This window comes from Chelonia mydas, chromosome 2 (genome assembly GCF_015237465.2).
Source record: "Chelonia mydas isolate rCheMyd1 chromosome 2, rCheMyd1.pri.v2, whole genome shotgun sequence".
Lineage (NCBI taxonomy): Eukaryota > Metazoa > Chordata > Testudines > Cheloniidae > Chelonia > Chelonia mydas.
Window position 1 is genome coordinate 142,991,582 of NC_057850.1, and position 24,971 is coordinate 143,016,552.

Consider the following 24,971-nt stretch of genomic DNA (forward strand, 5'->3'; position numbering starts at 1 on the left):
TAACTAGCTATTTAAGTTGCATCCCACAGACTAAAGACACCAGAAGATATCACACCACAAAAATACCACCAGATGGTATCAGTATACAGTGAAGAAATCCCCGATCACCAAAAAAAGAAAAATGAAGTGCTTTATAAATAAAAGACTGGTCAAATACACCTCTATCTACCATATATGGACAATTAAGTTAACAGTCAGCTAAAAACCACTAGCTGAACCAGGATAAATTGTCATTTAATTTCAACTTGGTTACTCTGTAAAAACAACTGTATTATTGCTGTACTACTATATTATTGCTGTACAACATTTACAATGTGCATAACCTTGCTCAACTGTTGAATCAACAACAAATAAATGGCAGCAAACAACATAATGGCAAGGAAAAAAACAAATTAGTAAAGAAATTAAGTTACACAGCAACTACAAATTGGGTAAACAAATTCCTTGTTAGTACCGTTCATAATTTGGGTTACTAACACTGCATCCTAACTTAGGCACATGTTATTCAAAACAACATGTTCAGTGTCTGCCCTATCAATTTTGTTCAGTGTCTGGGTACCAATACTAATCCTGACACAGCAATATTTGAGAAATTGGTTACTGTCCATTCAGTAGGTTTTGTGAAAAATAACATCCATAAAAACAACTGGATCTATGGCAACTACTGGTGTATCACGGGGCAATGCAATCCATGGAACAAAGAAGCTAGCAGTTCCTATTTCCTGCACAGTGAAGCTTACCAAAGGGCGACAACCAGCAGTAAGGGTAATCAGTAACATAAATGGACAGTACTGTTCTCACTACTCCAAATTTTTGTTTTACTTCTCATATACATAGCACTGTGGAACACATTATCACAATCCCTATTTCAGTATTTCAAAACACTCAGCCTACTAATACTAATGATATAAATGGTTACTGTAATTGCCCTAATAAAAGTGGGTTGCTATCTGCAGTACCACAAGGACCAAACTACAACAACAAATTGAAAAAAAATTGTTATGCTTGAATATAAAGTGCTATTATATGTATACATACATACTATACATATATGCTTACATACACTACAAATATCTGTGCCATATCCATATATGCATATATAGTAATGATTTGGAAGTGCCTCTAAGGCTCAATCATACTATTACATTCCTCAGTCTAAGTCCCGGACCTAACATTTCCAGGCCCACATATTCTTCTGGGATTGGTAGTCTGTCTTACCATACTTATTGCTGGAGCCTTAATATTTGCTTGTATTTGCTATCTGTCCCGTTATAACGGAGTATACACAAGTGAATGTTATTGTTCCAAAGCCAGAAGTTTAGGCCTCGGGAGGATGTGAATAAATTGAACAACTGTCTTTCAAGCTTGAACAAAATAAAAAAATTGCAAATGTTAGGCCTCAAACTTCCGTATACTTCAAAATGTAAGCCTTACAAAAATAAAGCTTAAGCTTGTGGTCAGGACACACTGCTACCAGATAGCAATATCTGCTGACTCCTGTGTACTTATCAACCCCTAATTACCCACAATCAAGATCTTGATTTTTCAGTAGCCTTGATTCAAGGCTACTGAAAATAAATAGGTTTTAGAGTAAAAGCCGTGTTAGTCTGTATTCGCAAAAAGAAAAGGAGTACTTGTGGCACCTTAGAGACTAACCAATTTATTTGAGCATGAGCTTTCGTGAGCTACAGCTCACTTCTGTAGCTCACGAAAGCTCATGCTCAAATAAATTGGTTAGTCTCTAAGGTGCCACAAGTACTCCTTTTCTTTTTGAAAATAAATAGGCCTCAATTATACGAACAACTAACAATTGGACATAAAAATTACATACACATTGATTATACAATTAGGGCAACCATATAAACAAAGTGGCCCACCCTGATTGGTTGGTCTGTTCTAAAACACGACCATCAGACCAGATAAAAAGGATGAGGGCACGGGAGTGTGTATGTGTGTGTGTTTTCGGTCATACCTGACCCACACCCCCTGAACCGAAGAGACGTGCACTTCTCGACTGTCTGTACCTGGCCAGTGCGGAAAGCGGCCGACTGAAGGGTAACGTATTTTTCAGACGAATGCAGGGTAAGTCTGGTCGCTTGAGCCGAATTGATCATAGCCATATCGATACCATAGTATAAAGTCAATAGTAGGTAGCTGATGCATAATAGCTTTGCATGTATTTGTGCTTGTCTTTTAAGTAGTCCAAGCGGATGCATGTGGTGCTGTCGTTCATCAGCTTTATGTTGCCTTTGAAATAGTTTGTCACCAGGAATATAAAGCTGGTGAATAAGAGCCTTACTTATGCTTGTCTTCGGGGTTTTTATGATGACTTGCCAGGACCAGCATATGTAGAGTAATTCTTATTCAGTGCTGGTCTTTGGTTTTCCTTTTTCTGTTTTGTTTATGCTGTTCAAAAATTATTAAAAGCCTTTCTTGAGGAATAATTAGTAGTTCTTGCTTATTTTATATGGACATCACTTAACCTCATTACATCTGTGTTGGGTGGTGGGAAGTAGCCATCACCCCGGGGTGAATTAAGGCCCTGAGGCGTGCCTCCTTCTTCCTTCATCTCCGCATATCTGTACAGCCTCTGTTTCACTGAAAGCTAGACAAATTCAGACTAGAAATAAGGTGTACATTTTTAATGGTGAGAGTAACTAACCATTGGAACAATTTACCAAAGATCGTCAGAGAGTCTCTATCACTGACAATTTTAAAATCAAAATTGGATGTTTTTCTAAAAGCTATGCTCTGGGAATTATTTTAGGGAAGTTCATGGCGTGTGCTATACACGTCAGAATAGATCATCACGATAGTTCTTTCTGGCCTTGGCATCTTTGAATCTATTTGTTAAAGAACTTGAAAGAAGAACAGACAATAAAGGAGAGTCTCATGATTGAGACAGCTGGATTCTATACCTTCCTCTACTATACAACTCCTATGCAATAAAAGGCAAGTTATTTAACCAAATTTAGCTAATTAGCAACTTGAATCATACAGATTTGCAGAAGTGCTGAGCACTCACAATTGCAAAACAAGTCAACTGGAATGGTGCTTTGAACATATGAAGTACAATCAAAAATATTAGGTTTCAGAGTAACAGCCGTGTTAGTCTGTATTCACAAAAAGAAAAGGAGTACTTGTGGCACCTTAGAGACTAACCAATTTATTTGAGCATAAGCTTTCGTGAGGAACAGCTCACTTCATCGGATGCATACTGTGGAAAGTGTAGATGATCTTATTATATACACACAAAGCATGAAAAAATACCTATGCTACCAGCACTCCCAGCTACCTTCGAGACACCACTGACTTCCTGAGGAAACTACAATTCATCGGTTATCTTCCTGATAACACCATCCTGGCCACTATGGATGTAGAAGCCCTCTACACCAACATTCCACACAAAGATGGACTACAAGCCGTCAAGAACACTATCCCCAACAATGTCACGGCAAATCTGGTGGCTGAACTTTGTGACTTTGTCCTTACCCATAACTATTTTACATTTGGGGACAATGTATACCTTCAGATCAGCTGCACTGCTATGGGTACCCGCATGGCCCCACAGTATGCCAACATTTTTATGGCTGATTTAGAACAACACTTCCTCAGCTCTCGTCCTCTAATGCCCCTACTCTACTTATGCTACACTGATGACATCTTCATCATCTGGACCCATGGAAAAGAAGCCCTTGAGGAATTCCACCAGGATTTCAACAATTTCCATCCCACCATCAACCTCAGCCTGGTCCAGTCCACACAAGAGATCCACTTCCTGGACACTACAGTGCTAATAAACGATGGTCACAAACACCACCCTATACCGGAAACCTACTGACCGCTATTCCTACCTACATGCCTCAGCTTTCACCCTAACCACACCACATGATCCATCGTCTACAGCCAAGCTCTGCGATACAACCGCATTTGCTCCAACCCCTCAGACAGAGACAAACACCTACAAGATCTCTATCAAGCACTCTTACCACCTGCGGAAGTGAAGAAACAGATTGATAGAGCCAGAAGAGTTCCCAGAAGTCACCTACTACAGGACAGGCCTAACAAAGAAAATAACAGAACGCCACTAGCCATCACCTTCAGCCCCCAACTAAAACCCCTCCAACGCATTATTAAGGATCTACAACCTATCCTGAAGGATGACCCAACACTCTCACAAATCTTGAGAGACAGGCCAATCCTTGCCTACAGACAGCCCCCCAACCTGAAGCAAATACTCACCAGCAACCACATACCACACAACAGAACCACTAACCCAGGAACCTATCCTTGCAACAAAGCCCGTTGCCAACTGTGCCCACATATCTATTCAGGGGACACCATCACAGGGCCTAATAACATTAGCCACACTATCAGAGGCTTGTTCACCTGCACATCCACCAATGTGATATATGCCATCATGTGCCAGCAATGCCCCTCTGCCATGTACATTGGTCAAACTGGACAGTCTCTACGTAAAAGAGCAAATGGACACAAATCAGATGTCAAGAATTATAACATTCATAAACCAGTCGGAGAACACTTCAGTCTCTCTGGTCACGCAATTACAGACATGAAAGTCGCTATTTTACAACAAAAAAACTTCAAATCCAGACTCCAGCGAGAAATTGCTGAATTGGAATTCATTTGCAAATTGGATACAATTAACTTAGGCTTGAATAGAGACTGGGAGTCGCTTAGTCATTATGCACGGTAGCCTATTTCCTCTTGTTTTTTCCTACTCCCCCCACCCCAGACGTTCTTGTTAAACCCTGGATTTGTGTTGGAAATGGCCCACCTTGATTATCATACACAATGTAAGGAGAGTAGTCACTTTGGATAAGCTATTACCAGCAGGAGAGTGAGGGGGGGGGGGGGTGAGAAAACCTGGATTTGTGTTGGAAATGGCCCAACTTGATTATCATACACATTGTAAGGTGAGTGATCACTTTAGATAAGCTATTACCAGCAGGAGAGTGGAGTGGGAGGAGGTATTTTTTCATGCTTTGTGTGTATATAATAAGATCTTCTACACTTTCCACAGTATGCATCCGATGAAGTGAGCTGTAGCTCACGAAAGCTTATGCTCAAATAAATTGGTTAGTCTCTAAGGTGCCACAAGTACTCCTTTTCTTTTTTCAAAAATATTAATTACTCTGAAAACTCAAGACCTTGGTGTTTCAGATTAGGAACTCCAAATTAGTTGATACAGTGAAATCCCAATTATACAATCTAATTGAGCCAGATCAGATATCCAAAAATCCAGATAAACCAGAGAATGGGCAGCGGGACTCCAGCTGTCAGCCCCAGGCGATAGGGCTCTCGCTAATAGCAGGAGACCCAGCTGCTATCAGTGCCGGGTGGCTGGTGGCTCAGCTAATATAGAGAGCTGGAAATGGAGGCTTGGTTAAATGGGGTTCTACTGTACTTCTGACAATTTTGGCCCTAATGTCTCTGTGCATCAGCACAATGGAGAGAGTACATTCCGCTTAATAGCAACACAGACATTAACAACTTCCCACTGACATAAGTGTTTTCCTGGGAACCAATCCTTCCCACTGATTTTAAGGCTAATGGGATTTGGATCCTGGCACCAGGCATGCTACTTATTGAGAACGCAGTTTGGAAGAAAGACCCCAGCTGCAGGCAGGTTTGCGTGGCTGCACCTGGGAAAGGAAGCACTAAGATGTGCCACCAGGGGTCAGCACTCTGCATGTCCCAGTGCTTCCTTCTAAGGCTACAGCTCCACAAACCTGCCTACACAAGCTAAGGGGCTGAAGGCCAGGCCGGAAGGCTATGGGCAGAGCATTTGTGGGAAGGGGGGTTGCAGCCCAGATGCTGGAGCTGCACAGTACTTCCACTTGTAGAGCCCTGCGTGGATACACAAATGTGTATCGCATCCAATCCATGATCTGCAAAAATTATTGCCCGAGCAGCCCCCCACCCAGGGCACATGGAGGGACCCAGGCTCCCCACAGCTGCCAGTGTGGTTCTCCCCAACCGGGCTTCAGCCAGGGAGGAGGGTGGCTTGGAACCACAGTCTGGCCACAGTCAGAGTCAGGTGGGCAGCTGTGGGGAGCCACAATGGACCTTCCACCTGCCCTGGGCGTAGGGCCCGAGCAGCTCCCAGCCCCTGTCCCTGCCCCCCAGGCCCTCAGCCCAGGGCAGGGGGAGGATCTGCGACTGCCCGCTCTTACCATCAGAGTCCTGCACGGATACAAAATTTGTATCTGCATCCGTGCTGGTATCCGCAGAAATGGTCCACAGATATAAAGTGAAAAGGAGTACTTCTGGCACCTTAGAGACTAACCAATTTATCTGAGCGTAAGCTTTCATGAGCTACAGCTCACTTCATCGGATGTGTATATATATATAAGTGGATACCTGCGGATTTGCAGGGCTCTATCCACTTGTGTCCTGCTGCGGTACTGCAGCCAGGGAAGGAAGTGCTGGGATGTGCTCAGCCAGGACTCCTGGAGGGAGGACTCCTGTCTGTGGGCCTCAGTGCCTGCTAAAAAAGCCACATCATCCAGGTTGCAACTTCCAACCCTGCTGCTCCTCTGCTCACAGGCACGTTTGGAGGCATACAGCCAGGGATGGCACAATGCAGCGCTTTCTTTCCTGGCTGCCCAACTGCCTTCCGCTTACTGGCAAACACAAAATGGCCATTTTTTGCTGGCAATCGAAGGGATTGCTAATAAGAGGAATCTACTATGCCACCCCTCATTAGAATGTCCTGAAGCTAAACTCATTAATGTTTGTGAAGCACTCATTATGGTCAGAGCACTACAGAAAAGCCCATGAGTACATTAATAATTCTGTATTCAGTTCAAGGTTTAACCTGTGTGTAATAATGAAGGCCTAAAACCACATGAAATAGGGGAATATTGAACACTGCATATGAATAGCTAAGCCACTGAGTACCGACCCTACAATCTAGTGTGTGACACAGAGATCCTAAAGAAAACAAAGTGCATGATCATGTAATTAATGACTATCTTCTCAGTGCTTAACTTCACAACCCTATTATTATTTAAGTGTAAATGCTTTTTGGTAGATAATTCTGCATAAATACTTATGAGTATTCTCTCTCTTTTCTCCTAACCTTGGCAATACTGGAAGGATGTTGGGGAAATACAAAATATAGGAACAAAGTTCTTCTAGTTTAATGAAATTATGCCTGCCTGGGCCACCTGCTCAATTTCTTTATTCGTTCTTCTCTCCTAACTCCCACTCATTCTCTTCAACTACATATTATTTTATTCCTCAATTGCTCTTTCATAAATCTATTTTCTTTCAATACACAAGATCTCCCTTACATTCTTACATATTAGCCTCATTACTAAGCCGCTCTCGTTTCCATGGTATATTTTGTCTTCCACTTGCTGCTTATTCTCTTCTACACCACGTTGCTGTCCCCTGGTCTCATTTCTCTCCCCGCCCCCAACAATGTTGGAAGCACAGATTTTAAACTGCAAACAAAAACGGCTCTTGCCTGATGAACTTAGGGCCCGACCCCGTTAACTGCTGCAGAGCTAGTGCCCGTCAAGTACACGCCGGCAGAGACCTTAAGCTGCTCACAGCCAACGCGCTCACCCCTGCCGGAGCCCGCAGACCGGCCCACCACGGAGAAGCTAACCATCTGCGGCCAGCAAAGCAGCGACCCTAGGCCGCAGGCGAGGGGCCGGGGGGCCGCCCCTCGGACACGGGAAGGTGGGGGAGAGCCCAGCGCGCGTCTCACCTGCAGCTTGGGCCGGCGGGCCAGGTAGGGCCAGATGCAGCCCGCCGCGCCTCCCGCCTGCTCTTCCTTGGCCGGGCCCGGGGCGGGGCAGGGCCGCGTACAGACGATCCCGTACATCACCCAGCACGTGTGCGCCACGTACACCGCGAACACCCCCACCACCAGGCTGGTGAACGAGCTGCGGCTCAGCATGGCCCCGCCGCCACCGTCCGCGCAACCGCCGCGGGGGTCACCCGAGCCACCCCTGGCCACACAACGCCGCCATCCTCGGCACCCAGCGCGCCCCCCCGGCACTGCCCAGCCCCCTCGCGAGTCACGACTTCCGAGAGACACCGGAAACACGTAACCGGCCTCTCCCCGCAAGAGGCCTGCCGGGAAAGGTGACAGCTTCCTGCTGGGAGGAGAGCCTCGCCCCCACCAGCGTCAGCCCCGGCTGGGAGGACGCGCCCCGGGCCACCCGCCCCGTCACCCGGCGAGCTCGCGGAGCAGCGGCCGTGCCGGCTCCCGCTGTAGCCGCTCCGGCGACAGCGTGACCAGACCAGGGTCTGCAGGGCGGGGAGAAACTCCTGCCGGGCGCCTCCCTGCGAGCCCAGCCCAGCTCCCGCCTTGTATTTGATTGTTGGCCGCTATGTGCCGGGGCCCTGGCGCCCAGTCAGTCGCCCCCTCTGCAGCTGGGCTTGCCAGGTGCCTGGTTTTTCCCTGGAAAGTCTGGTCAAAAGGGGACTTGAACAGTGTCCAGTCAGTTATACTGACCTGACACCAAAAGTCCAGTGACCAGGCGCCAGGTCATTAACCTCTGACAGCCCCTGCTCAGCTGGGCAGCCTCCTACGCAGCTTTCTCACAATGCTCCTGTACCCACCCACCTGTAGTGGGAGGCCTCATTGCATCGCCTTCTAATTGCCCCCTTACCAAGGCTTCTGTGTATTCCACCATTTCCCCCTGCTCCTGTACTGGAGTCTCCCGTTAGCTCCCCTGTGTCAGCAATTATATGTGTCCTCCTGTCTCCACCATTCCCTCACTTCACTTGATGCCAGGAGCTCTGTCTGTCCCCATTCCCATCTCTAGCCCCTATTAGGGGCTCTGTGTGCAACCTCCCCACTATGAGGGTCTTCCAATTTCCCCTTGGCAAAGGTTCTGTATGCCCTCCATCCTCCCTTCCCCTACACCAAGATCCCCTATTCCCACCCTATGGCAGATGGTTTGCCCCCTGAGCTAGGGGCTTTGTGTGCCCCCTCTCCCATAGCAGGGTCCTCCCCTTTCCCCTATTTTCCCCTTCCCCCATGTAAAGGGGTGTGTTCACAATGTCTTCCACCCTTCCCCCTCACCATTATCATTTATCTGAGTTAAGGAAGGATAGGCAGGTGTATTGTTTTATGCTGGAAGGTATTAATGGATCCTCTCAACCAGTTTGATCTATAAACAATTGTAAAAATGCTTGTAGTTGTTGCTGTACTAAACAGATAGGAGCCTCTATGCCCCCGCATTTTCCCCAAAAATCGTTAGAATTTTGACCATTGATATCTAAAACTTTCCCTGAAATTTTGGAATTGGTTGGATGTAGCATTGAAAAGATAATATGTTACAAATTATTACAAAAATGCTATCAAGTTGAGTTGTTGGTCTCACAGTTTATGCAGATAGGTTCTTCCACTCTTTGGGCTCACAGGCAGCCTCCCACACTACAAAGTTGGAGCATCCTAAATCCACATTTTTTGACATAGTTTTGCATGTGTCCGCACCTAAATTAGTTTCCTATCAACATAAGCACCCCATTTAATCAACATAATAACACCACCTCCCCAATGATGCAGAGTGAAAGTCAACCTACTTCTGTCCACACAGTACAAGTCTAAACACTGCATTAGGTGTGTTGACCCTAACGGTCCTCCAGCAGATGGTCCTGTACCCGAACATTGTTTGCTCCAGGACCAATTTTTGAACTCCATTGCCCAAGTGCATAGACGACTTGTGCCTCCTGATACTGGGGAGGGAGGCACAATGAGACCACGAGACCACCCCACACCTGGGGCCACAGGAGCAGGGAGCATGTGTCTCTAGGCCCAGCTGCGGCCAGCCCCTGCCCACAGAGAGTCACAGTATCAGTGTCTCCCCGGAGTTCACAGATACCTCAGCAGGGGAGACATGGGGCACAGGCAATGCCCCTACCTCTGAGCCAGGGAGCCTGCTCCTGGCGCCTTCCCCAGCAACCCCACGCCCTGAACCCAACCCAGAGACCTCTGTGCTCTCCCCACCCGACCAGAATTACCAGTGGGGTGGGGGGGCTCTATCCTCCTGCTGCACCTTCCCGTTGGCACATTTCCGGGTTGTTCAACGTCCCCCCCCCAGCAGCCAGGCCCAGGCAGGGAGCAGGATGGAGCCACTTCTCACACCGGCTGAGGGTGGCTGCTCCAGGTTACTGCCTCTGTGCAGCAAAGCAGCTGCCTGAGAGTGAGTCCAGCTGGGGAGATGACGGTGGCCCAGGCTCTCTGCTCTCTGCCTGGGCCTGGCTGCCAGAGATGGGGTCTGAATGAGCCAGAAATGTGACAGGTGGGGGGAAGGGGAACTCTGATTTGCTTGGCACCCAGCATCTGGGCCCAGTGGACAGTGGAGGGGGCGGGCTGACACCACCTCCCCAACCGGCTTCTGGCAGGCAGCCTCCATGCTGCACAGAGCAGCAACCCTGAGCCAACTGCCCTCAGTCAGCATGAAAAAATGGCTCTGTCCCACCCCTTCTGCTCCTCTCCCAGGCCCAGCTGCCAGGGAGAGGGGCAAGTACAGCAGGAGGACAAACCCCCCCTCCAGCCTCCCCCTCCCAGGAGGCTGAGCAGAAATCTGGAGCAGCACTTGACCCCACATGCTGTTTGGTGGTGCTTAGGACTTTCCAGGAGGGAGGGGGAAGAGCAGGGATGTGGTGTGCTCAGGGAAGAAGGTGGAGAAGAGGGGGGGCAGGGATTTGGGGAAGGGGTTAGAATAGGGGCAGGGAAGGGAAAAGGCGGGGCAGGGGAGGGGCCTCATGGAAGGGGTGGAGTGGGGGCAGGGCTGGGGGTGGGGGGGAGCTTTAACCAAAGTAATTCTAAAAGTAAATGTGTGTTTTGTCGTTTGAGTGAGGTGCATTACTGAGTGTTTATATTTTATTAAAACCCCTCTTCGCATTACAGTTTTTAAAAAGTTAATACATTGACTTTTAATAGCATACTATATTACTCTTCATTTTTTTCATTTTTGACTATAATTTTGTATCATTGTATGAAAAGGTTTCAGTGATGCGGCCCTCAGGCCACTGTACTAGTCCTCATGTGGCCTTCATGGTGATTTGAGTTTGAGATTCCTGATCTAGTGATTGCTCCACCATAATATCTGTATACCTCAGGCCCAGATGCACGAAAGGAGTTAGACATTTTGGCACTCAGCATTGCAATGCCAAACTTTAGGCATCTAGAAAATCACAGGAACAACATTGTGATCCACAAAGCCTGAGTTAGGAGCCTAGGTTCCCTATACAAGGAATGGGGAGAGATAAGTGCCCAATAATGCAATCCACAAAAGCCAGCATACTAGATGAGGAGCGATCTAAGCTATCCAGTGGGAGATGCCAACAAGCGAAGTGTATCCTAACCTCTGTCCCTCTTTTGGAGATAGTAAGTCCAGGCTGCAGGGAGACACCTATCTCTCCTACTGATCCACAACCTGGAACCCTTCTCATGGAGTCAGGCAGCTTAGGCACTTAATTTCTTACAAACTCACGTTAGGCACCTGACTCACTCCACACAAACAGCTGAAGGAGGAGCCACTGCCTGCCTTATGACTTTCAGCCCAGAGGTTAGTGCACTCCCCTGCTCCAATGCTGGAATAATCATTGCTAGAGTGACCATCTTGAATTTTTGAGCTTTGACAAACTTGTTGAGTGCTCTGAGGTCTAATATTGGTCTCCAACTTCCCCTCCTCTTGGGTATTAGGAAATAACGAGAATAAAACCCTTTTGCCTCATAGATGTTGAGGTACTGTTTCTATGGCTTCTAACTGGAGGAGACAATTTATCTCTTGTCATAGTAAACTCTCATGAGAAGGGTCCCTGAAGAGGGACAAAGAAGGATGTTGTGGAGAGGGTAGGGAGGTAAAATGGATGGAGTACCCATTGCGAACCATCTCCAAGACCTATTGATATGATGTAATGCAGGGTTTCCCAAACTTGGGACACTGCTTGTTCAGGGAAGGCCCCTGGCGGGCCGGTTTGTTTACCTGCCGTGTCTGCAGGTTCGGCTGATCGCGGCTCCTGCTGGCCGCGGTTCACCGCTCCATGCCAATGGGGGCTGTGGGAAGCGGCGGCTGGTACATCCCTCGGCCTGCCCCACCCACCGGCAGCTCCCCGCCCCACCCCAGCTCACCCCTGCCTCTGCTCCACCTCCTCCCCTGAATGCGCCACCGCTCTGCTTCTCCTCCCTTGCCATGAAACAGCTGTTTCACATGCCAAGCCCTGGGAGGGAGTGGGGAGGAGGGGGAATGTGGCGCACTCAGGGGTGAGGCAGGGCTGGGGTAGAGATTTGGGGAGAGGTCCAATGGGGCAGGGGGGGAGGGAGTTGGGGTGGGGACTTTGGGGAAGGGGTTGGAATGGGGGCAGGGCAGGGGCAGGGAAGGGGTGGAGTCAGGGCGGGGCCAGGGGGGGCACAAGCACCCAACAGCGCTGGGGAAAGTTGGCGCCTATGGTCCCAAGTTTGGGAAACACTGATGTAATGCATTACCAGCTGCTGTAGAACATTGCCAGAGGGTGGCCAAATGGGTAGAGAGCAGTGGTCAGCTGTAGCAGTTGGGGGCAGTGGTCTATCAATGTCTCAACCAACACATCAAAATTGGTGCTTAGAAGTGGTGGCTGGGACATGGAAGACTGGGCCAGATGGTTTATGCCTAATGAACTTAGTTTTCTTCCTCTGAGATTCGTAGTATCACTGAGTTGGGTATTGGGAGGTACGTGGTTTGTGGGGCTGCAGAGTAAATTCTCTCTTCTCTCCTGGTGTGTAGATGACCAGCAAGTGGAGAGTAGCCCTAAAATCTTTTAGGGTGTGAAGAGAGATGTCTTTCTTCTCTGCAAAGAGCTTGGTGCCTTCAAAGGGAAGGTCTTCGGCAGTCTATTGGACCTCCTTAAGGAAGCCCGACAGATGTAGCCATGCCATATGCCACATAACCACCACTGTGGAGATGGACCTGGCTATTGTGTCGGCTGCATTGAAGGCAGATTGTAGCATTGTCTTGGCCACTAACTGTCCCTCCTGAATGATGGCTTTGGATTGGTCGCAGTGCGTCTCAGGTAGCTGATCAATAAAATTATTCAATTTGAAGTAGTTTACATAGTCGTATTTCGCCGTTAGGGCTTGGTAACTGGCAGTTTGAAACTGTAGCATGGCTGAAGAGTAAGCTTTCCTCCCAAAGAGGTCCAAACTCTTCCAATCTCTGTCGTAGGGACTGGACCCCATTTGGTATTGGTGGCCACAAGAATTGATAGCGTCCACCACGATGGAATTGGGTGGAGGGTGGGAGAAGAGGAATTCCATCTTGAATGGAACATAATATTTTTGTCAGCCTGTGTCATAAATATAAAGGGAAGGGTAACCACCTTTCTGTATACAGTGCTATAAAATCCCTCCTGGCCGGAGGCAACATCCTGTTACCTGTAAAGGGTTAAGCAGCTCAGCTAACCTGGCTGGCACCTGACCCAAAGGACCAATAAGGGAACAAGATACTTTCAAATCTTGGGGGGGAAGAGAGAAAGGCTTTTGTTTGTGCTCTTTGTTTACGTGTTATTCTCTCTTGGGACTGAGAGAGGCCAGACAGAAATCCCTTTTCTCCAACGCATCCTAATCCAAGTCTCCAATATTGCAACCAGTACAGGTAAGCCAGGCAAGGCGGATTAGTTTATCTTTTGTTTTATGTGAATTTTCCCTGTGTTAAGAGGGAGGTTTATTCCTGTTTTCTGTAACTTTAAGGTTTTGCCCAGAGGGGGATCCTCTGTGTTTTGAACCTGAATACGCTGTAAAGTATTTTCCATCCTGATTTTACAGAGGTGATTCTTTTACCTTTTCTTTAATTAAAATTCTTCTTTTAAGAACCTGATTGATTTTTCATTGTTCTTAAGATCCAAGGGTTTGGGTCTGTGTTCACCTGAACAAATTGGTTAGGATATTATTCTCAAGCCTCCCCAAGAAAGGGGGTGTGTAGGGCTTGGGGGGATATTTTGGGGGAAGATGTCTCCAAGTGGTCTCTTTCCCTGTTCTTTGTTTAAAATGCTTGGTAGTGGCAGCATACTGTTCAAGGATAAGGCAAAGTTTGTACCTTGGGGAAGTTTTTAACCTAAGCTGGGAAGAATAAGCTTAGGGGGTCTTTCATGCAGGTCTCCACATCTGTACCCTAGAGTTGAGAGTGGGGAAGGAACCCTGGCAGCCTGCTTGCAGGTATGCGCCACCGATGCTGGGGTCTGCCATATGGTTTTTGTGGGGTCCTGAAGAACCTCATTAATAGGCAGGGTTATTTTTGAGGACAAGGAGGAGTGGAGTATGTCAAAGAGCTCGTGATAGGTGTCCTTGATTTCTTCTAATGGTCCTGAGAGTGTCTGTGTGATGCGGTGGGACTCAACACTGCGGCGCCCCCTGCTGGATGTCCCGGGGATCAGCTCTGCTAGCCAGTGCGCCCTCTTCTGGCGGCATCTCACTGCTGAAACTTCTGCTCTAGGGACCCATGTCACTCCCAGGACTGCGGCATCCTCTTCATAACACAGCCCTCCGGCTGTGTCGCACTCTGTGCTTCCCCCTTCCAGGAGAATGTCGCAGTCCCTTAGTCCAGCCACTTCCTCGGTGGCGAGTAGGGATGGGGGGTGGATGACCCGGGCTCACCCACTACTCAGGGTCCCACCCCAGGGACCCTGTAGATGGGCGCTGCTTGCGGTGCCCCCTCCGACACCTCAGCAGATTTTCCTGGGCCACTTCCCCAAGGCACCAGTTCTCAGAGGTGGCAGATGACAGAACAAGAAGCAATGGTCTCAAGTTGCAGTGGAGGAGGTCTAAGTTGGATATTAGGAAACACTATTTTAGTAGGAAGGTAGTGAAGCACTGGAATGGGTTACCTAGGGAGGTGGTGGAATCTCCATCCTTAGAGGTTTTTAAGGGCGGGCTTGACAGAGCCTTGGCTGGGATGATTTAATTGGTGTTGGTCCTGCTTTGAGCAGGGGATTGGACTAGATGCATTGTCCTTTGGTGCCATTGATGGGGTGTCTGTGCCCACTGGGTCCTTAGGCACATCAATAGCACCTGCCACTGCAGATCTTTGTGAGCTGTGGGTACCAGGCTGAGATTGTCTCAATGCCAATGGTACTGAGGAAACCAAGCATGCCGGAGGTTGTTCATGGCTGTTTGGGGGCTCACTCTGGGGACTTCCCGCTCTCTTTTTTGATGACTTATGAGAGGGGTCAGCGGCTGATTTCTTTGGACCCACAGTCCTTGGAAGTTGAGGGCTGTGGGGAAGACTCACGTCTGCCAGGGTCTCTCAACATGGGTCTGGGGAGGCTTGGAAGGCCTCTTCAACGAAGATGATCCTCTATCTCAACTTCCTGTCCTTGGAAGACCCAGGCCTGAGTTACTGGCAGAGACCACACTTCTGTGAAATGTGGCCTTCCCTGAAACAGCATATGCACCGGGAGTGCTTTGTCAGCTACAGGGATGGCCTCTTTGCAGGAGAGGCACTTCTTGAAGCCCAGTGAACTGGGCATATACTCTTGAGGGAAGGGTCCCCAATGAAAAAAAAAGGGGAATAATAAAGTCTTATTTTGGGGGAGGGGGGAGCTTGCTTTTTTTTAAGAAGAAAATAGAAAACTACAACTAAAATTGAGGAGACTAACTAGCTATAGATATGTAAATGAAAATAATGGTCGTAAGAGACTACAGGTAGCTCTGTCTCTAGCCAAGGTTGGTTAAGAAAGAATTGTGCCTGCTGGCTAGCCTCGTGGCGAAGCACGAGGAGAGACAGCACATGTGTGGGCCTAACAGACACTGCTGCCAAAGTTCTCCGATCAGCAATGCAGGGACACAAGCATATCTATGGTAGAACACCCATAGGGACACTACTCGAAGAACCATAGTATACAAACCAGTGTTTTATGAGGGCTTCAGTCATTGTCCACACCATTTGGTTTCTAGTTGGAATAGTGACGATGAATCAGGGAAACATATCTGCGAGAGCCGATATATTCTCGTACCCCTCTGAAGATCCCACCCAAGATCTCTAGGATCTCTACTGGGAGATTCACATTGGTACAGGTCAAAGGGGCTCAAGGTGTGAGGAAACATATCCTTTGCTAGGGCACACTGTTTGTACTGACAGCTCCAAGATTGAATGCCGCTACCCATCATGGGCCAGTAATAATTTCTCCTTACCATCTCTAGAGTGATACGGTCTCCAAAATCCCCCATGATCAAGCCTGGCCTCATAAACTTGCTGGCTTAGCAACACAAGTACCACTAACTGACATACTCTTTTGCCATCTCGGGGATGGCATGGCACCAGGAACAGCATCTCATGGTATAACCTAAGTCAGTGGTTCCCAAACTTGTTCCGCCACTTGTGCAGGGAAAGCCCCTGGCGGGCCGGGCCGGTTTGTTTACCTGCCAGTATGTCCCTCGGCCTGCGCCGCTTCCAGCAGCTCCCATTGGCCTGGAGCAGCGAACCGCAGCCACTGGGAGCCGCAATTGGCTGAATGCGGCAGGTAAACAAACCGGCCCGGCCCACCAGGGGCTTTCCCTGCACAAGTGGTGGAAAAAGTTTGGGAACCACTGACCTAAGTCATTCCCGCTTTCTGATCAGCTTCATAGCCCTGGTCTACACTACGAGTTTAGGTTGAATTTAGCAGCATTCGATCGATTAAACCATGCACCCATCCACACAACAAAGGCATTTTTGGCGACTTAATGGGCTCTTAAAATCGATTTCTGTACTTCTCCCTGATGAGGGGATTAGCGCTGAAATCGACATCGCCGGGTCAAGTTTGGGTTAGTGTGGACACAATTTGATGGTATTGGCCTCCAGGAGCAATCCCACAATGCTCCATTGTGACGGCTCTGGACAGCACTCTCAACTCGGATGCACTGGCCAGGTACACAGGAAAAGCCCCGCAAACTTTTGAATTTCATTTCCTGTTTGGCCACCGTGGCGTGAACATGCAGAGCTCATCAGCAGAGATTAACATGGACTCCCAGAATCGCAAAAGAGCTCCAGCATGGGCTGAACGGGAGGTACTGGATCTGATTGCTGTAAGGGGAGATGAATCCGTGCTATCAGAACTCCGTTCCAAAAGACGAAATGCCAAAATATTTGAAAAAATCTCCAAGGGCATGAAGGACAGAGGCTATCACAGGGACCCGCAGCAGTGCTGCATGAAACTTAAGGAGCTCAGGCAAGCCTGTCAAAACACCCAAGAGGCAAACGCCCGCTCGGGGTCAGAGCCCCAGACATGCCGCTTTTATGATGAGCTGCATGTAATTCTAGGGGGTGCCCCTACAACTACCCCACACCTGTACATGAACTCCTGCAAGAGAGATGAGGATTTTGGGGATGAGGAGGGGGAGGTTGAAGATAGCACACACCAGGCAAGCGGAGAAACCGTTCTCTCCAACAGCCAGGAACTGTTTATCACCCTGGAGCCAATACCCTCTCAGCCCGGGCTCCCGAACCTTGAAGGCAGAGAAGGCACCTCTGGTGAGTGTACCTTTGTAAATATAATACACTGTTTAAAAGCAAGCGTGTTTAATAATTAATTTGCCCTGAAGACTTGGGATGCATTCGTGGCCAGTACAGCTACTGGAAAAGTCTGTTAACATGTCTGGGGATGGGGTGGAACTCCTCCAGGGACATCTCAATGAAGCTGTCCTGGAGGTACTCCCAAAGCCTTTTCAAAAGGTTCCTGAGGAGGGCAGCCTTATTGCGTCCTCCATGGTAGGACACTTTACCACGGCAGGCCAGTAGCACGTAGTCGGGAATCATTGCATAAGAAAGCGTGGCAGCGTGTGGTCCCAGTGTTTGCTGGCATTCAAGCAACATCCGTTCTTTATCTCTCTGTGTTATCCTCAGGAAAGTGATATCATTCATGGTCACCTGGTTGAAATAGGGGAATTTTATTAAGGGGACATCACAGGTAGCTGTTCCTGCTGGGCTGTTTGCCTGTGGCTGAAAAGAAATCATCCCCGCTGTTAGCCACGCGGTGCGAGGAGGGGTGAAGCGATCATCCCAGAGAGTTGGGGGGGAGGGGTTAGTTAGGTTTGTGCTGCCCGTTAACCCGAAAACATCAGCCCCTTCTTTTAAATGGCCAATGTGTCTTTTTCTATTTGAATCTCCCTTTTTTTCCTCCTGCAGCTGCAAATGTTTCAACTCTGCGAATAGCATCTCCGTCCCAGAGGCTAGTGCAGATAAGAAGGCAAAAAACCTGCACTCACAATGAAATGTTCTCTGAGCTCATGCAGTCCACCCAAACTGAAAGAGCCCAGCAGAATGCGTGGATGCAGACAATGGCAGAGTCCAGGAAAGCACAAAATGACCATGAGGACAGGAGGGATGCGTGAGAGCATAGATGGCTGGAGCAACAGGAGAGGTGGCAGGATCAAGAGGAAAGGTAGCGGCAGCATGATGAAAGGAGGTAGGTTGCAATGCTGAGGCTACTGGAGGATCAAACTGATATGTTCCAGTGTATGGTTGAGGTACAGGAAAGGCACAGACCGCCACTGCAGCCCCTGTGTAACCAATCGCCCTCCTCCCCAAGTTCCATAGCCTCCTCACCCAGATGCCCAAGAATGCTGGGAGGGGGGGAGGGGGCTCTCCGGGCACCCAAACACTTCACCCCAGAGGACTGTCCAAGCAACAGAAGGCTGGCATTCAACACGTTTTGAAGTGCAGTGTGGCCTTGTCCTTCTCTTCTCCCCGCACCACCCAGTGCTTCCCTCCTCCCACACCCCTCCCAGGCTACCTTGGCAGTTATCCCCCTATTTGTGTGATGAATTAATAAAGAATGCATGAATTTGAAACAACAATGACTTTATTGCCTCTGCAAGCAGTGATCGAAGGGGAGGGTGGTTGGCTTACAGGGAAGTAGAGTGAACCAAGGGGGCGGGTTTTCATCAAGGAGAAACAAACAGAACTGTCACACTGTAGCCTGGTCTGCCATGAAACTGCTTTTTAAAGCTTCTCTTATGTGCAGCATGCCCTGCTCTGCTCTTCTAACCACCCTGGTGTCTGGCTGCATGTAATAAGCAGCCAGGCGATTTGCCTCAACTTCCCACCCTGCCATAAACGTCTCCCCCTTACTCTCACAGATATTGTGGAGCACACAGCAAGCAGTAATAACAATGGGAATATTCATAGAATATCAGGGTTGGAAGGGACCACAGGAGATCATCTAGTCCAACCCCCTGCTCAAAGCAGGACCAATCCCCAATTTTTGCCCCAGATCCCTAAATGTCCCCGTCAAGGATTGAACTCACAACCCTGGGTTTAGCAGGCCAATGCTCAAACCACTGAGCTATCCTCCCCCCCCCCAATGATTTTGCTGAGGTCTAACCGAGTCAGTAAACTGCGCCAGTGTGCTTTTAAATGTCCAAATGCACATTCTTCCACCATTCTGCACTTGCTCAGCCTATAGTTGAACAGCTCCTGACTACTGTCCAGGCTGCCTATGTATGGCTTCATGAGCCATGGCATTAAGGGATAGGCTGAGTCCCCAAGGGTAACTATAGGCATTTCAACATCCCCAACAGTAATTTTCTGGTTTGGAAAGAAAGTCCCTTGCTGCAGCCTTTGAAACAGACCAGAGTTCCTGAAGATGCGAGCGTCATGTACCTTTCCCGGCCACCCCACGCTGATGTTGGTGAAACGTCCCTTGTGATCCACCAGTGCTTGTAGCACCATTGAAAAGTACCCCTTGCGGTTTATGTACTCACTGCCTTGGTGCTCTAGTCACAAGATAGAGATATGGGTTCTGTCTATCGCCCCACCACAGTTAGGGAATCCCATTGCAGCAAAGCCATCCACTATGACCTGCACATTTCCCAGAGTCACTACCCTTGATAGCAGCAGCTCAGTGATTGCGTTGGCTACTTGGATCACAGCAGCCCCCACAGTAGATTTGCCCACTCCAAATTGATTCCCGACTGGCCGGTAGCTGTCTGGCGTTGCAAGCTTCCAGAGGGCTATTGCCACTCGCTTGTGAACTGTGAGGGTTGCTCTCATCTTGGTATTCTTGCGCTTCAGGGCAGGGGAAAGCAAATCACAAAGTTCCATGAAAGTGCCCTTACACATGTGAAAGTTTCGCAGCCACTGGCAATCATCCCACCCATATGTGGTCCCACCAGTCTGTGCTTGTTTCCTGGGCCCAGAATTGGCGTTCCAATGCATGAGCCTGCCCCATTGCCACCAGGATGGCCAAATTGTCGGGGCCTGTGCTTTGAGAGAAGTCTGTGTCCATGTCCTCATTACTCTTGTCACTAAACTGCCATCGCCTCCTCGCCTGCTTTTGCAGGTTCTGGTTATGCATATATTGCATGATAATGCGCGAGGCGATTACAATGCTCATAACTGCCGCTGTGATCTGAGCGGGCTCCATGCTTGCTGTGGTATGGCATCTGCAGGAGAGCAGAGTTGCAGGGGAAGCGGTGGTTGGATGACCAGTTTTGCAGACCTACTGCACCGTCTGCTGCCAGGACACAACAGCTGAGTGGGCTGCACGCTTGCCTTGGTATGGCAAGACAAGAGCAGCCAAGCAGAGTTGCAGGGGAAGTGGCCCTGAGAGACCATGAGGAGAGCAGGAGAGCAGAGTGCCAGCGGAAGTGGTGGATGACGACGGTCATATAGAGGACCTGCGAGGTGGATTCATAGCATCAGGAGAGCCGGAGAGCAGAGTGGCAGCGGAAGCGGTGGATGACGACAGTTAGCAGTCCTACTGCACCATCTGCTGAAAGCAGTATGGCGCCCGCACGGAAAAAAGGCACGAAACGATTGTCTGCCATTGCTTTCATGGAGGGAGGGGCGACTTACGTCATGTACCCAAAACCACCCGCGACAATGTTTTTGCCCCATCAGGCATTGGGAGCTTAACCCAGAATTCCAATGGGCAGCGGAGACTGCGGGAACTGTGGGATAGCTACCCACAGTGAAACGTTCCAAAAGTCGATGCTAGCCTCGGTACTGTGGACGCACTCTGCGACTTAATGCGCTTAGTGCATTAGTTTGGGGACACACACAATAGACTGTATAAAATCGCTTTCTAAAAAATCGACTTCTATAAATTCAACCTAATTTCATAGTGTAGACATACCCTTAGACTAGGGGTATCTGACCCCAAATGTTCAGTCTGACCTCATTTGTTTCATGGCTGCCACTGAGACTCATCCAATGTAGCTTAGAATAAAATATCAGGGTTGGAAGGGACCTCAGGAAGTCATCTAGTACAACCCCCTGCGCAAAGCAGGACCAAACCCCAACTAAATCAGCCCAGCCAGGGCTTTGTCAAGCCTGACCTTAAAAACCTTTAAGGAAGGAGATTTCACCACCTCCCTAGGTAACCCATTCCAGTGCTTCACCACCCTTCTAGTGAAAAAGTTTTTCCTAATATCCCACCTAAACCTCCCCCACAGCAACTTGAGACCATTACTCCTTGTTCTGTCATCTGCTACCATTGAGAACAGTCTAGATCCATCTTCTTTGGAACCCCCTTTCAGGGAGTTGAAAGCAGCTATCAAATCCCCCCTCATTCTTCTCTCCTGCAGACTAAATAATCCCAATTCCCTTAGCTTCTCCTCATAAATCATGTGTTCCAGCCCCCTAATCATTTTTGTTGCCCTCCGCTGGGCTCTTTCCAATTTTTCCACATCCTTCTTGTAGTGGGGCCCAAAACTGCACACAGTACTCCAGATGAGGCCTCACCATTGCCGAATAGAAGGGAATGATCACGTCCCTCGATCTGCTGGCAATGCTACAACTTATACAGCCCAAAATGCCATTAGCCTTCTTGGCAACAAGGGCACACTGTTGACTCATATGCAGCTTCTCGTCCACTGTAACCCCTAGGTCCTTTTCTGCAGAACTGCTGCCTAGCCATTCGCTCCCTAATCTGTAGCAGTGCATGGGATTCTTCCTTCCTAAGTGCAGGACTCTGCACTTGTCCTTGTTGAACCTCATCAGATTTCTTTTGGCCCAATCCTCTAACTTGTCTAGGGCCCTCTGTATCCTATCCCTACCCTCCAGCGTATCTACCACTGCTCCCAGTTTAGTGTCATCTGCAAACTCGCTGAGGGTGCAATCCACACCATCCTCCAGATCATTAATGAAGATATTGAACAAACCCGGCCCCAGGACCGACCCTTGGGGAAACTCTGCTTGATACCGGCTGCCAACTAGACATGGAGCCATTGATTACTACCCGTTGAGCCCGATGATCTAGCCAGCTTTCTATCCACCTTATAGTCCATTCATCCAGCCCATACTTCTTTAACTTGCTGGCAAGAATAGTGTGGAAGACAGTATCAAAAGCTTTGCTAAAGTCAAGGAATAACACATCCACTGCTTTCCCCTCATCCACAGAGCCAGTTATCTCATCATAGAAGGCAATTAGGTTAGTGAGGCATAACTTGCCCTTTGTGAATCCATGCTGACTGTTCCTGATCACTTTCCTCTCCTCTAAGTGCTTCAAAATTGATTCCTTGAGGACCCGCTCCATGATTTTTCCAGGGACTGAGGTGAAGCTGACTGGCCTGTAGTTCCCCGGATCCTCCTTCTTCCCTTTTTTAAAGATGGGCACTACATTAGCATTTTTCCAATCATCCGGGAGCTCCCCCGATCGCCATGATTTTTCAAAGATAATGGCCAATGGCTCTGCAATCACATCCGCCAACGCCTTTAGCAGCCTCGGATGCAGTGCATCCGGCCCCATGGACTTGTGCTCATCCAGCTTTTCTAAATAGTCCTGAACCACTTCTTTCTCTACAGAGGGCTGGTCACCTCCTCCCCATACTGCGCTGCCAAGTGCAGTAGTCTGGGATCTGACCTTGTTTGTGAAGACAGAGGCAAAAAAAGCACTGAGTACATTAGCTTTTTCCACATTCTCTCTCACTAGATTGCCTCCCCCATTCAGTGAGGGGCCCACACTTTCTCTCACCTTCTTCTTGTTTCTAACATACCTGAAGAAACCCTTCTTGTTACTCTTAACATCCCTTGCTAGCTGCAACTCCAAGTGTGATTTGGCCTTCCTGATTGTCGTTGCAGACTTTAGATCTCCTCCCATGATTATTCCAAGATTATTGCACCTTCTCTGAGAGGGACTGGATCTCCTTTTACTGTGTTTTGTACTACACTCTTTACCACCATTTCATCCTTGGGCTTTGGATGCTTTAGCCACAAGCAGGTCCGCAAAGCAGCTGCAGGAACGACTAAGAAGTTCTTTTCCAGGTCTTCTTCACCTTCCGATTCCTCCTATGGGGCACTCTAGACACGGAGTCTGCACTGATGTTCTGCTTTACTGATTTATACTGCACTTCAAAAGTGAATTCAGTAAGTTGGGCCATCCACTGGTGTTTGACTGCGCTTAGGTTAGCCATTGCCCGGTGATGGAGAGGATTGTGGTCGGAGATCACCATGAATTTAGCGTAAACTAAATAGTCCTTAATTTTTCAGTGACAGCCTACTTCAGGTTCAGCAGCTTTAGTTTTAAAGCACTGTAGTTTTTGATATTCCTTTCCAACCTCCTTAGCCCTTGGCTCACATATGTGATCCCATGCTTGGCCCCCTCCTGCCTTTGCCCGAGCACCATGTGCAGGCTTTCACTGGTTGTCACTATGAATGGCAGGCTAAAGTTGGGTTATGCAAGGACAGATGGTATCTGATTTTTCCATATGACTCTGAAAATCTTTGGAAAACACAATAGCATTATCCAGTTATATCAGCAAGATGTCTATCAGGAAGATGACCCCCCTCCATTAGTCTCTTGAATGTAGCGGGCACATTGCACAAGCCAATTGGCACATGGATCTATTTAAATAGCCCAAAAGGAATTGTTACAGCTGTGCTTACCTGGTCTTGGTCTTCCACCACAACCTGGCAGTAACCAGATATCAGACTGAGAGTTGAAAACAATCTCACACTTCCTAACACATCCAGTGATTCTTCCACCCGGGGTAGTGAGTAGGCATCCTTAACATCATCTCAATTTCCTGTCGTCACACCAGAATTTCACTCCACCATCCTTTTTGATTATAATAACTGCAGGCGATGTCCAGGGGCTGTGGCTTTCCTCCAGGACACCTTGAGCCATTAGGTCCTTGATGTGTCTTTTTACTTCCTGTAACATTTGCAGTGAGATCCTCTGCTTTATTGGGACAGCATTTCAGGTGGGTATTCGGTGTGTCACTGTGGTGGTGTAACCAAAGTCTCGCGCAGCCCTGGAGAAGACCTCTTTATGTTTCTCTAGTGGTACCCACAAATGGCCAACCTGTGTAGGGGTTAACCCTTGGAGATCTATTTGGACTGGAACTGGTAGTGTTCTGCCCTGTGTCACTAGCAAAGGGATAAACTGCACTTCCTTTTCCACCTTTGCCACCGTTAGTTCATCCCAGTCTTCCAGTGCCACCCTCCTTCAGGTCAGTCTATCTCTGGAACTCTGGTTCAAGGGCACATCTTTATGGCCTTCACACTTGAGTTTAGCAGCCTTAGTGGCACTTTGCCTTTGGGGGCATTAGTGAGTACATTTGCAATGAAGAGCTGTCATAACCATACAGCTAAGGGTAGCCTAGAATTCCTCCTTACTTGTAAGGGGTTAAGAAGCTCAAATAATCTGGTTGGCACCTGACCAAAAGGACCAATGGGGAAAGAAGATACTTTCAAGTGGGGGTGGGGATGGGGGCTTTGTTTGTGCTCTTTGTTCGTGTATTCCCTGGGGAAGCAGAGAAGCATCACGTCAGAAAACTCCTTCTCCTAAAATCATCCTAAAATTAGTCTCAATATTGCAAGAAGAGAAAGTAGATAAGGCAAGGTGCATTAGATTATCTTTTGTTTTTAGCTTGTGAATTTTCCCTGTGCTAAGAGGGAGGTCTATCCCTTTTTTTTGTAACTTTAAAGTTTTGCCTAGAGGGGAATCCTCTGTGTTTTGAATCTGATTACCCTGTAAAGTTACCTTCCATCCTGATTTTACAGAGGTGCTTCTTTTACTTTTTT

The 24,971-nt window shown here is 48.4% G+C and overlaps 1 protein-coding gene across 4 annotated transcripts in view; it reads right to left on the reverse strand.

Annotated features, from left to right (window-relative positions):
• Window positions 1-8,246, reverse strand: part of CLPTM1L (CLPTM1 like) — a 108,546-nt gene extending 100,300 nt beyond the window's left edge. Inside the window, exon 1 of one of the 4 annotated variants that reach the window (XR_005224467.2) lies at window positions 7,742-8,079. Coding sequence is in view for 3 of the 4 variants with exons in the window: in XM_037893381.2 (XP_037749309.1) it covers window positions 7,742-7,933 (192 nt within the window). In the remaining variant the exon portion in view is untranslated. Of the gene's footprint in view, window positions 1-7,741 lie in introns of all 4 variants that reach the window. The other 3 variants (XM_037893381.2, XM_037893383.2, XM_037893382.2) reach the window with 3 other exon arrangements.
• Between the last annotated feature and the right edge of the window lie 16,725 nt (window positions 8,247-24,971).